Genomic DNA, 13,809 nt, shown 5'->3' with positions numbered 1-13,809 from the left:
ATACATAGCAACCCTTTGGTTCTACGCTGTAACTGTATCTTCAAGCTGTTCTTCAAACTTCCCAATAGAAACAGAAGGTTAGTGTAGGGTTAGCACTAGTGGAATGTCAGCTGAACAAATCACAGTTTAAGCCTCTTCAATTTAACCTCTGAGTAGACAGCAGAGAGACTGACTCTATATTTGGAGCCCAACTGCACCTTTGTGGTTTAATAATGATGGAGGGTCACTGATGCTTTTCTGGAAACAAAATCAAAAACAGTATTCTCCTCTCGTCATGCAACGCTGTGGGGACATGGACTAATTGGAAGTTTGAATAATTTCATTCTTCTACTTTTAGGGCCAAAACTATTTAAAATTAGTTAATTTTAAAGATTTTGAATTTAAAAAAGTTTGAATTATTTTATTTTTTTATCTCCGTTAAAATAGTTCTTTGTGAAGGAAAGAAGGGAAAACATCAATACAACTGCTGATTCCTAACTTTTCAACGGTGGTGTATGTTTTAACACAACATGTATTACTTAGAAATCAACACATGCTGCCACAACTTTTGCTGTTACTCGTGGTGGTAGAATAAGCCAATCAGACGTGTTAGAAATGACAAGTCTTTGTTAAAAAAGAAACACTGTTTATGTGCTAACAAAGGGACGTTTTGACATTTGGGTTCGTTTTTGGTGCATTTTAAACTCCTCCACAACCTCCTGCTCAGCTTCCTTCCACTTCCACAGAGCTGATAACGTGAAAAAGTGGGATGTCACCTTTCGACTGCCAATAAACCTCTCAGACGTTAATCTCGCCTGGAAAACATCCGACTTGGATAGGACAGAAGCTGCAGTGTATCGCCTTTGTTCAATTCAAGCACCTTTGAGTAGCGTTGCCATTAGTTGTTTTCCCTCCGGCACACTATTTCCTACACTGCGATCAAAAGGGAAGCAAATGTTGCCTGTACCTCCAGCAGAGCCCTGGTACCCTGTTCCCTCAGCTCCACCCTGATGGGGATGTAGTCGATCTCCGGTGACGGAGGGCTGAGGTGTTGGTACTTCAGACCGGAGCTCAGGAAATCATGGCAGCTGGTTTTGAGGAAACGAACCTCCTTGGTGTCGTGACGACAGGGTTTGTTCCCGGGACAGAGCGCCGCCGTCTCTCTGCCTGATGGAGGACAACAGACGATTGGAGTGGAATCAAGCTGCAGAGATGCAGCAGCATCAGATTAAGTTTGTGCATGCAGAAATCATCAAATATACGCAAAAGCATCCTTGTTAACATTCAGTATTTTATTTCTAATCATTATTTTATTTATTTTAAATTCTTTCAAATTTGTAGACATTCCTAAATAACAAATTAATTTTTTTTTCCACATTCTATTGGATTTATTTTTTAATTTTTATTAAATCTTTGGTTTATTTAGCTTTTGTTTAAAAAAATTATATTTTTCATTGTTTTCATATTATTTTTTGTATTTTCTTATATTCTTATTTTCTCTCAGATCATTTGACCATTTCTTGGTTAAGTTTTGTTGTTTTACTGTAAAACAATTTATTATTATTGTTATTATTATTATTATCCCAGAGTTGCTCACATCCATGTATCGATCCAATTTATGTCAGCGATGTAATGTTGTATTGTTTCACAATTTAAAAAAAATTAAACAATACTTTTATAATAAAATAATTGAAAAAATATATATTAATTCAATTTGTCATATTTTGTAACTTCATTAGTTACAGGAAAGTTAACTACTAACTACTATGGTTACTGTTGACCAGAGTTGTGTTTGAGGCCATCTGTCGGCCAAATAGGAAATATATTTAGTGGTTTAAAAGCCATTCAATAAACCAGACCTTGAACCAGTACTGCGACGTACCCTTCCTCTGTGTGGAGTCCTCCTCCCTCACCAGCTGACCCAGAGCCGGGACGCTGGTGTCGGTGGTCATCAGCCTGACTATGCAGACCAGGTCTGCCGTGGTCCGGATGTTCAGGACGGAGCTGTCGATGGCGTTGGATAAACCATAGAACAGAGGGACCACGAGTGGAGCGCTGCCCAGCTCCACCACGCCGGACCCCGAGTCCACCACCCGTACCGGCAGAACCACCGTCTCCACCAGTGTGTCCGAGGACGTGAACCTTCACAGGGACACCACCCAGCGTGTTAAAAGAGATTCATTTGGGTTTAGTTTCAATGTATTGTTCCAAACACACTGTTTCTTCACATAGTGAAGTTGAATACACGGCCGGTAAGAGCTGATCTGGCAATTTAAAAAGTTTGTACAGTTTCTATTTTTTGCTCCAGTAAAATAGAAAATCTAAGCCGATTTCAGCTGCAGATACAAACTTTTCAAGACACTTTTCAAATCTACAAAAGGCCAACAGGATAAGTGTTTGATAGATTTTCATGGAAGTCTTCCTTTAAAGAAACTGGTGACAATTACATAATACAGATAATACACATATTTGTAGGGATAAATGTCTTGTAAAACCTCTATTTGCAGTGCAAACTTTTTATCATCTTTTGAAGTACTTTGTCTCGGGTGCATAATCATAAACTCATTCGCAGTTCTGCATTATTTTTGCTTTCTAATACTTAAATAGAACCATGTAAAAATAGAAAAGATATTGATTCATTAACTTATCTTTCCATCTGTATTATCCAATATCAATTCTTAATCCCAAGATTGATCTCTGATCGGGGCCTTTTCTTCATGAATAGTGACCATTTGAGCTAAATGTTTTGTGTAAATTATGATGTTAAAAAAATAAACATAAAGGTTATTTTCAGTCGCATAGATGATAGCTGTTTACATATTTGAGTTTCAATGGGGTCATTTCCATGAAACCCTTTCATATATATAAATCTGCAACATTGGTATTTATCTGATGTTTCTGAGTCTTTAAGAATTGAATCCCGATAAATCAAATCTTTCTGGAGACATGCCAACATCCAGCCTCCGCTTGGTTTAATATTTCTTCATTTTCTATTTGATTTAATTGTTCATTTATTTAACTTTTGTTGAAATCTATAATTTCTTTCCATTTTTTTCCATTTTTCTTTTCTTGTCTTTATATTTCCATTTATATTATTTAATTGTATCTGATTATTTCACTGCATTTTAAAGTTTTTCTCTGTTTATTTTGTCGTTTTACTGTAAAACACTTTGCAATTGTGCTAGGCCTTCATACTGTAAATAAAGTTCATCAATATTATTATAAATCAAGAGAATTACTTCATTGCAGTCTTAAAACAGGAACCTTCTTGATGCTTCAAATTATTTTTAAACAGTTCTGCAGTGTTAAACAAACAAATATGTTTTGGGGGGAAAAACTGTATTTCTGATGATCTCACATGATAATTAAATTAATGAATTGTTAAATGAAACCTAGTTTTACTTGCATTACTACTGCTAGTAGAACTGCTTCTAATGCTAACGGTTGCTAACTGACCTGTAGACTCTCAGCATCACTGTGTCCTCATCCAGCAGAGGACTGCCGTCGTGGACGTATTTCACCTCGTCCTCTAGGAAGCTGCAGTCAAACACCTGCAAACCCCACAGAACCAAACACCAGTAAAACCACTGGACTGGTTCAGTTCACGTGTAGCTGTAGAACTACAGCAGGTGTGTCCTCACCTGCGGGGTCAGCCTCCCCACCCTCTGAGTGACGGGTTCGTTCATCACCACCTCCACCTTACAGTCTGCAGTGGGGCCCACGCTGATCTTCAGCTGCCTCTCCGTGACGAACACCGACCGACCCCTCGCGACCTCCACGCCCAAGTTCACCGCCACCAGACTCCCGCCGCAGACAGACGTCGTTGCCGCCAGCAACAGCAGCAGCACAGCACTGACAGCAGCCATGTTGGATCAGGGAGGTTCTCTTGTTGCACAGGTTTGCGTGGGAAGTTGTGTTCTGGAGCAAAGCGAGTCGATGGAGGACGAAGGCCGAGGCGTCTTCCATTCAGTCTGCTGTGACCCGCATCCTCTTCTTCTTTTGTATAGTGTCACTGGAACCCGCAGAGGAGAGTTTAAATGAACGTGATTAAGAAATAACAATTACAATTCAGAGTATCTCCACTACTTCTTTCACAACAGGGAAACAGTTCAGTGGCTTCTGATTCATCTGTACCCCAGCAGTTCATTTTGCATTTATCCACTCTGGAAAGCAATTCTCAGTTTTAGCTTTGTGCTGCCAAAATGGGGGGAAAATTGTATAATTATGAATTTAGCCAGTTTACTGGAAGCTCAGAATGCTGCGTTGTGTGTTTTCAGAAACCAATGAGACAGTGAGTTCCAATTTCAGTAACAGATCCATGAATCTGTCAGGTTATCGGAGACTTAAACGCTGCAATTATTTTCTATTTTTTCTCTTTTATCTGAACGTTTGACCATATGTGTTGTTAGAACATCGATTAGGCATAGTGTTTTCAGAACTTCACTCCACTTGGAGACAGAAAACACTGACGTTTCATCACCTTTTAAAGTAGTTTTGTTAGCAAACAGCTGCCTACAGATACACCAAGCAGAAACAGGGAAGCATGATCGACACACCTGATGAACTTATGATAAATAGTCGTTCTCTTTTTAGTTGGTAGTGTCATCAGAGCTTGTTCGATGAAAATGCTGAGACTGAACCAGACAGGAAATAAAAAGGACAAAATAAAAGTAGGAGTTGAAATGCTCCGTAGAGCTGCAGAGAAACACTTCCCCCCCTTTCACTTCATATATTTGAGTCACTTTTAATATAAAAAAAACAACTATTGTTTTGTGGAGCTTGAAGTTAAAACAAAATGAGGCAATTCCAATTTTAGAATTTGATCCATTGAAAAGCTGAGAAACACAGCTGTAAACCTGACCCTTGACCTCTTCCAACACTCACAGTTCTCCCCTCAACACTGAATCCGGTGATACTTATAACTCAAACTCCTGAACAGCTCCGAACCTTCTCTGACATCACCATCTACCCCCTAAAACTCTTTCTTGCTAAAAAAGGATGAGCTGCAACTCTGAATCCCCACGACTGCCCATAGCCAACACCAAAAAGCTATCTCAGTCCTTCAAACCCATAAAGAAAAAAATCCCAGCATGCAGCTGTCCAGCCCGGCTTCTTCACCCCCCGTGTGCTGCTTCACACTCCCAGCCAGAAAACGCTTTCACCCTCCATTTCACTTCAAAACTAAGGCCCACTGCAGGAAACAAGGGGTTAAGCTGCGTGACCCGCAGAGGTGCTGGAAATGGCATGGGACCGGGGTGGAGCGGGGGGGGAGGGCAAGGGGGAGGCAGGGGGTGTTTTCAGGATCAAAGCAGGGCACCAACTGGAGCCGGTGTGTCACTTCCCATCCAGCCAGATGAGCGTCGCTTCATTAGTTTGAGGTTTTCAGCTGGATGTGTGTGTGTGTATGTGTGTGTGTGTGTGTGTGACTGCAGCTCTGTGGAACTTTGTGAACGTGCTGTTGAGGACTCAGTTTTGCCTTGGATTTGGGATTCAAACCAGTACCTGTACCTCTATGCATGTCTTTCACTGTGGTGTTGCTTTTTTTGCCAGAATAATTGAGATATTCTATAAACTGTATGTAGTGTTGAAATGTAACTTATAAGTTAATGTAACTGTAACGTAAATGTACACTTACTCAGGTACTTGAAGCTACTATGAGGTACATTCATTTTGGGTTGATTTTAGCGATAAAAGCAGTTGTGTTTCCGACACAACTGTGGTCCCTTTTGAAAACATTTCATTTTACTGCAGCAGGGTCTGACAGACGGCCCCACACTGTCCTGGTTCTGGTTTTCCCGTGCCTCATATCCCTCCAGCGGGCTCAGCAATACGACCTGGGTTTCCAGTAGTGTGGTGTCAATGTTGGCTTTTAGCGGGGTCAGGTGGAGCAGCGAAGCAAAGCTCTGCTCCTGGCCGGTGGAGGACCTGCTGCTGCAGGTCGAAGGCAGCAGCGGAGCCGGATCTGGGTCTGTCCAGGGTGGGCTGGTCGGCGCCAGAGGATTTCTCGCAGAATCCGACCCGGTGGCACCGATGACAAGCATTAAGGAAATCTATATAGAAGTAGTCAAGCTTATCACTTGTGGTCTTGTTTACTCATGTAGGTCATATAGAGCAGGGGTCACTAATAGGTGGACCGCTGTCCTATCCAGAACCGGACGTATAACTGATGGATAATTGAGAATTATACATTTATACATTTTGACGGAGCGCTTCTATTTTAACCTGCACTTTCTTTTTGATTTGGCAGTTGTTGACTACACAGAGACGTTGTTACTACTACAAGGCTTCTTGAATATACTGTATATATATGGTGCTAAAAAGCGCAAGTTAGATATTATTGTAATGTTCCGGACCTTTGCACAAGGAGATTTTCTCAATCTGGACCTTTTGGGGTATGGCATATGCGCAGTGTAACTGGAGCTGGGTCCGCTCAGGTAAATAGCAAACCGACTACTATTTTTATCGCGCCTCTCTAGTCTTCCGACAGCTTTACACTTCATGTCATCATTCACCCGTTCACACAATTCATACACATGCTACCATGCAAGGTGCCCTCATTGTGGACTGGAGGGGCTGGGGATCTAACCGCTGATCTACCAATTGAAAGAATGGATGGCTGCTGATATACAACAGGACTCTACAATGGAAAGCATTTTTTAAGGTATTTTATTAAATGTCTTCATAACTATTGCAGAATTATAAATCATTCTAATGTTATGATCTACGCTTGTTAGTTGGTTGGTCGGTCCACCATATTGGTCCAGACGTTTACCTCAACAACTATTTGACGCCAAGCGTCTGATCACTTGCAAATAATAGTTTGGGCCGTCTGTAAAGATCTCATTCGACAAACAAATCGGATTTGCCTGCAGTTTGAACAAGGCGGCAACCTCCGAATGAACCGATGCTGAAGTGTCTTAAACTTGCATTATTTCTACTGACCAGCAGGAGGCGACTCCTCTGATTGTATAGAAGTCTATGAGAAAATGACTCTACTTCTCTCTTGATTTATTACCTCAGTAAACATTGTAAACATGAGTTTATGGTCTCAATCTCTAGTTTCAAGTCTTCTTCAATACAGCATGATGTTCATTTAGTAACTTATGGTCCATTTAGAGTCAAACAGACCATAAAGCAGGGTATGCTTTAGGGCGGGGCTTACTGTGATTGACAGGTCACTGCTGCTACCAGAGCCGTATACGGTGTCTCTATGTCACTCCTCCACATTCAGAGCCAAAGACGACAGTATTGAGAGACACGTTTTTGGTTTTGATTTAAACATGAGATTGGTGAGATTAATTTCTTCTTTCTAATTATGTAAAGCATTGGGTTTGTTTCCGACGCCCGTGTTTTTGATGTTTTTATTTTAAACAGTAGATTTACTGGCATGAACTAGAACTTAAGACCCAGATAGTTCAAAAAGCGTGGTTGACGAATTGCCATGCAATTGTGTACAGTTATGATCCCCGGAGGATAAATCCCTTTGATTTTTGTGAACCTGTCTTTTCCTCTTAGCATTTAGGCAAGTACAGGCTCACTGAGCTGCTAGCATGGGAGTTAGATTCTTGCACAGTTCGGGTGTTGTTTAACACCCAGTTTAGGTTGTTTAGTTTGTGATAGTACGTTTGGTCGTAGCCTAGCACAATGGACAAAGCCTTTGTAGAATAAAGAGTCAACAGAAGTTCTTAAAACAGATTAAAACAAAGACATTTCTCTACTTACATCCCTGCTGTCTCTCCAAGAGAAACTCACTTCCCAATCTCAACCTGCACAGCCGGATTGGTGTCCGTCTCCGCAGAAGTGATTGAGCATCGGATCCGAACAGCAGAACTTGTTGCTGAGGCAGGACGTCTGTTAAATGATCTGCCAGCTGCAGCGACGGCTGGAAGTGACTCACTGCTGCTGAATGGGAAACATACTGTCTGAGGAGAACTGACACGGTTCTGAATGAAACATGATAATTAACTTCAGATCCGACCACCGTCAGACCCACACGGGCCTTTGAACATGGATGCTGACAGGTTCTAGCTGTGCCCAACTTTAAAAACCTTAAAATTGGATTACTTGCATTCCAAACATACCGAGTATTTAGTTTCAAATCCAGATTTTCATGTTTTTAAACTGCGAAGCAGCACAAGACTCTTCACTAAAAAAAGGGATACTTAAACTATAACAATTACAACAGCACATAAAAAGACAGAACAAAAACTTCTAAAGCCAAAACAGCTATTGCTATACAGTTGCTGCTGCTACTGCAACTTTACAAATTGCCTCTGGTATTTCTGGAATTACTGCTACTATATCTACATTAACAACAACAGCCACAATATACGTATATCTACTACAATCTTGACCATCAGCTTGCTTTTAAAAAATATTTCTATTGGCTGGTCTGGGCCAATAAAGTTAACTAAACTTGCTATAATTGTGTTTTATCGCTAACTAATCTTTCTATTTTAAACCATACTGTTCTGTTTAATGTGTACAATGAGTTTATCTGTTTACAGGAGTATATTCTTGAGTTCATCTGGATATTTGTTTTTATCTGCTTATTCATGAGTTCATGTCTGTATGTGTGTTCATCTGCTTGTACAAATGTTTATGTGGTTGTATGTTCATCTGTCTATTTGTGAGTTCATCGGTTTGTGCGTATTATTATTAGATATTTATTACATATACATACAGGTCATATTTTCGAAGCAGTGGGCTGCTATAAAGCACCCAAATAGCAATGTAGGGTTCAGTGTCTCGCTCAAGGACAGTTTGACATCAGACAGTCAGGGTTGGGATCTAATTCCCCAACCTTGTTTAAAGGAGGACCCGCTCTACCCAATGAGCCACCGCCACCCCCATACAGTGGGCGTCCAAATAGTGAGATATCTGTCCATTCAGTGAGTTTGTCTTTTCATAGAGTGAGTTTATCTGTCCAGTGGGTTAATCTTTCCATGAGTTCATCTGTCCATACTGTACTTCTCTCTATACAGTGACTTTATCTGTCAGTAGGTGACTTTATTTGTCCTTACAGTGATTTTATCTGTCTGTACAGTGACTTTATCTCTCCGCACAGTGAATTTATTTGTCCGTACAGTGACTTTATCTGTCTGCAGTGATTTTATCTGTCTGAACAGTGACTTTATCTCTCCGCACAGTGACTTTATTTGTCCGTAGAGTGACTTTATCTGTCCGCACAGTGATTTTATCTGTCCGTACAGTGATTTTATTTGTCCGTACAGTGATTTTATCTGTCCGTACAGTGACTTTATCTGTCCGCACAGTGACTTTATCTGTTCATACAATGATTTTATCTGTCCGCACACTGACGTTATCTGTCCGTATAGTGATTTTATTTGTCCGTACAGTGACGTTATCTGTCTGCAGTGATTTTATCTCTCCGCACAGTGACTTTATCTGTCTGCAGTGATTTTATCTGTCTGTACAGTGATTTTATTTGTCCGTACAGTGATTTTATCTGTCTGCAGTGATTTAACCTGTCTGTACAGTGACTTTATCGCTCCGCACAGTGACTTTATCTGTCTGCAGTGATTTTATCTGTCTGAACAATGACTTTATCTCTCCGCACAGTGAATTTATTTGTCCGTACAGTGACTTTATCTGTCCGTACAGTGACTTTATCTGTCTGCAGTGATTTTATCTGTCTGTACAGTGACATTTTTTTGTCTGCAGTGACTTTATCTGTCCATACAGTGATTTTATTTGTCCGTACAGTGACTTTATCTGTCCGTACAGTGACTTTATCTGTCTGCAGTGATTGTATCTGTCTGCAGTGATTTTATCTGTCCGTACAGGGACTTTATTTGTCCGTACAGTGACTTTATCTGTCTGCAGTTATTTTATTTGTCTGTACAGTGATTTTATTTGGCCGTACAGTGACTTTATCTGTCCGTACAGTGACTTTATCTGTCTGTAGTTATTTTATTTGTCCGTACAGTGATTTTATTTGTCTGTACAGTGACTTTATTTGTCAGTACTGTGACTTCATTTGTCGGTTCAGGAATTTTATCTGTCCACACTGACTTTATTCATCAGTACAGTGACTTTATTCATCAGTACAGTGACTTTATCTGTCCACACAATGACTTTATCTATCCTTACAGTGACTTTCCATAAAGAGAGTTTATCTGTCCATACATTATCTGTTTATCATAGTGAGGACATGCAGGTCCACAGGTCTCCCTACAGAACTGCAACAAAACACTGCGGAGAAAGTTTCCGCTGAACTCCTGCTGCTCTAATCATATCTTCAGCCTGTCAAACTGGAGGAGCACACTTCGCATGAACGTGTGTGTTTTACGAGTGTTTTACAGAAGAAGCCATAAGAGAATGAAAAGAAGAAAATCCCCTATTTTTCCTCTAGTTTGTGATTTTTTTTCAAGGCCTGTTCGAGGCATGAGAGAGCAACAGCCATAAGTGTGAAAGCTGGTTGGCACCTACCTCCAAGTTGTTGGAGCTTCTCTGTTCGTCTTCTTCACCTCCTGCACACGCTCAGAGGAAGAGGAATGCTGTCACACACACTTCACGCTTTGCCAGCACCCCCTCCCCTCTATTCCACAGCTCGACGTCACCCCAAGACGTCTGGCATCCAATAACACATTGAAATAGAGAGAGAGATAGAGAGAGAGAGAGAGAGAGAGAGAGAGGGAGGGGGTAAAGTGTGAGATAGGGAGAACAAAGGGCGAGCGAGTTTCCTCAGCCTGTCCTCAAGCCAAAAACCAGAGAGAGAGAGAGAGAGAGAGAGAGAGAGAGAGAGAGAGAGAGAGAGCAGACAGGAAATGTGCTGAGAGGTTTCCAGGACTTTTATTTTTACAGCCCCCAGCCTCACTGTCTGGCTTTGTTTCTTTCTCTGTGACGCAGATACATGTGAAAATCCACTGTTTGCTCTCGTTTTCGACCTACATCACAGAGCCGGACCCCATCGGACCAGAACTACCTGATGACCTCATGTGATTGAGAAGTTCCCGTTTGCTGTTGTACCATTGTGTAAACACGATAACAAAAAGGGACTGTGTGATCACATTCACTGAAATAAAAAACAAGAGATCCCATGAGTTGAAGTTGACAGAACTGAGCTTTAAAAAGACATGTTCTTCAACCCGGATGTCACTCTCATATTTTCATCCAACATATTTCCACCTCAGGTTACCACCTTACTGTTAACCTGTTCACATTTCGGGCAGTGTGTGCATGTAGTTTTTGCACCTTATTGATAATCTTTATTGTTTATATTTTGTATTATTTGCACACTTTACTCTTTACTTCTGCACAACAGTTTCCCGAGGGATAAAAAACAAAGTTTTTTCTGATCTGACTCAATGACAATAATTGTGGGAAGATCTACAATGATACATCATAATTTCTGTCAAGATATATTTTGTATTAATAATCTGCAAAGTAACAAAAGCTGTGAGACAAATGTATATGAGTAAAAGGTTCAATATTACATTTACAGATTGGTCGAGTTGAATCTTAAAGAGGCATGAAAAGAAAAAGACTCAGGTCAAGTAAAAGGACATTACATTACATTACAGTCATTTAGCAGATGCTTTTATCCAAAGCGACTTACAATAAGTGTATTCAACATCGGTTTTCAAGAGAACTACTAGTCACCAGAAGTCATAAGTGCATCTCCTTTCTTCAAACAAGCATCTAAGAGCATAAACCAGAGCCAAAGTACAGTGCAGAAACAAACAAATGCAATAAGTGCCACAAACTAGTATGAATATAATAAATGCTAAGTAAGTGCTAAGTAGAAGGCTCAGGGTAGGCCTTCTTGAAGAGGTGTGTATTCAGCTTGATGAAAGATGGGCAGGACTCCGCTGTCCTGACGTCAGTGGGGAGATCATTCCACCACTGAGGGGCCAGGACAGAAAACAGCCGCGACCGGGTCGATCGGCCGTAGGGACCTCTGAGCGATGGGGCAACCAATTGCCCCGAGGCAGCAGAGCGGAGTGGTCGGGCGGGGGTTTAGGGCTTGACCATGGCCTGGAGATAGGAAGGAGCTGTTCCTTTCACTGCCCTGTAGGCTAGCACCAGAGTCTTAAACTAGATGCGTGCTCTTAAAGGTAGCCAGTGTAGAGAACGGAGAAGGGAAGTTGTGTGGGAGAACTTGGGGTGATTGAACACCAGGCGAGCTGCAGCTTTCTGGACAAGCTCCAGCGGTCTGATGACCGACGCCGGGGCTCCGGCAAGTAGAGAGTTGCAGTAGTCCAGACGGGAGATGACAAGAGCCTGGATTAGCACCTGCGCCGTCTCATCAGTGAGGAAGGGGCGAATCCTCCTGATGTTGTAGAGCAGGAATCTGCAGGAGCGTGTAACCGATGCAATGTTTGCTGAGAACGACAGTTGGTCATCCAGGGTCACACCCAGGTTCCTCGCAGTCCGAGTTGGCGTCACCACGGTATCGTCAATGGTGATGGACAGGTCTCGGTGCGTGCAACCCTTCCTCGGGAGGAACAGTAGCTCGGTTTTGTCCAGGTTGAGCTTGAGGTGGTGTGTCGTACCTCACATTTCTACTTGAGTAAATGTACTTAGTTACATTCCACCACTGCTCAGCACAAAATCTGGAAGCAGTACAAGGGGAAACTGCCAGCCTAGCTTCATTAGAAGAGATTAAAAAAAATGCAGCTTCCATTAACTCCATGTTGTTGGTGCGTGAAACCCCCATGGACTTAAACCAGGAGACCTCTTGTTTTTGTCACAATGCTGTTGTTGCTGTTGTAAAACACACAAGCACAGGTCACCCCCTCCACTAAGCTGCAGCTCAAGTGAGTGAAAGAAACAGAGCAGAGGTGACCCATTTCACCTTTCTTAGGCAACACACTCACACACACACAGACACACACACACATACACACACACACACACACACACACACACACACACCAGTGGATAGCTTTTGCAGGTGACGTAGCAAAAACAAATCCTGTTCAATGGAAGAACCAGCAGTAAAAGAAGAAACTAATTCTGATTATTCAGAACAAACAAAAAGAAAACATCTAAGCACGGTCTTAACATCCTCAATAAAAAGGTGCCTTTTTTATCAGAGGGTAAACGCCAAGTTAGATTTAGATATTTCTGGTGAATTCTGTCCTGATGGTTGCATTAGAGGAAAGGTCAGGGGTCACAAAGTTTCCTGACAATCTTTTTTGAGAAAACTGGTATGTCGTTTGATTAGAACGTCTTCCCTTCTGCTGCTCTGTGGAGAGTATTTTTGTTTCCTCTGACCAGTGTGCTGGCAGCATTCAGAGTGTTCCAACACATGTTGTCCATGGAGGGTCTGATGATCGCTGGGAAATCCATCCAGGAGGAAAGCAAATCTGCTGGATGGAACAACACTGATCAGGCTGTTCTGTCTTGGTGGAATATAAAGAAGTGCAAATATTCAAGTACTGTGCAAATTCAAGGTACTTGTACATTACGTGAGCATTTCAATTTTATGCAACTTTATACTTTTACCTGCTACACCTCAGAGAAGAAATATTGTTACTTTTCAAATGACAGCTTTTCATCCACTTCCTGTCCAGTGGAAACCACGTATCTCCAGATGTGTTGATGTTGAATGTTTTTGATAAAAGAGAAAGACAAAGTGTTCTTTTATCAACTGAGAAAACCCTCCTTCTCCTTAAGCTAAATACTCTTTAAAACATCTCTTGCATCAGGAGGAAAATGCATCGTCACAAAGCTGAAAACAGCTGTTTCTCTTTGTAGAGATATGAGGTATGAGATATGAGACAGGACGCCACAAACATATGATGATCTGATAGAATATGATGCATTGCTGTAGATTAAACCAGTCAACAGTATATAAAGGAG

The 13,809-nt window shown here is 41.4% G+C and overlaps 1 protein-coding gene across 2 annotated transcripts in view; it reads right to left on the bottom strand.

Moving 5' to 3' along the window:
- The window catches only part of frem1b (Fras1 related extracellular matrix 1b), a 52,786-nt gene extending 42,214 nt beyond the window's left edge, over positions 1-10,572 (bottom strand). The window contains exons 1-6 of one of the 2 annotated variants that reach the window (XM_031875300.1): positions 10,432-10,572; positions 7,702-7,881; positions 3,621-3,991; positions 3,436-3,530; positions 1,862-2,121; positions 947-1,146 (exon numbers count right to left, since the gene is read on the bottom strand). In XM_031875300.1, the coding sequence (XP_031731160.1) occupies positions 947-1,146; positions 1,862-2,121; positions 3,436-3,530; positions 3,621-3,845 (780 nt within the window). In that variant the 5' untranslated portion in view covers positions 3,846-3,991; positions 7,702-7,881; positions 10,432-10,572. The remainder of the gene's footprint in view (positions 1-946; positions 1,147-1,861; positions 2,122-3,435; positions 3,531-3,620; positions 3,992-7,701; positions 7,882-10,431) is intronic. The other variant, XM_031875299.1, reaches the window with a different exon arrangement.
- Between the last annotated feature and the right edge of the window lie 3,237 nt (positions 10,573-13,809).

This window comes from Anarrhichthys ocellatus, unplaced genomic scaffold, assembly GCF_004355925.1.
Source record: "Anarrhichthys ocellatus isolate YVR2014 unplaced genomic scaffold, GSC_Weel_1.0 scaffold88, whole genome shotgun sequence".
In the NCBI taxonomy this organism is placed as follows: Eukaryota; Metazoa; Chordata; class Actinopteri; order Perciformes; family Anarhichadidae; genus Anarrhichthys; species Anarrhichthys ocellatus.
Note: the sequence above shows the minus strand (reverse complement) of the source record. Positions and strands in the feature narration are given on the sequence as shown.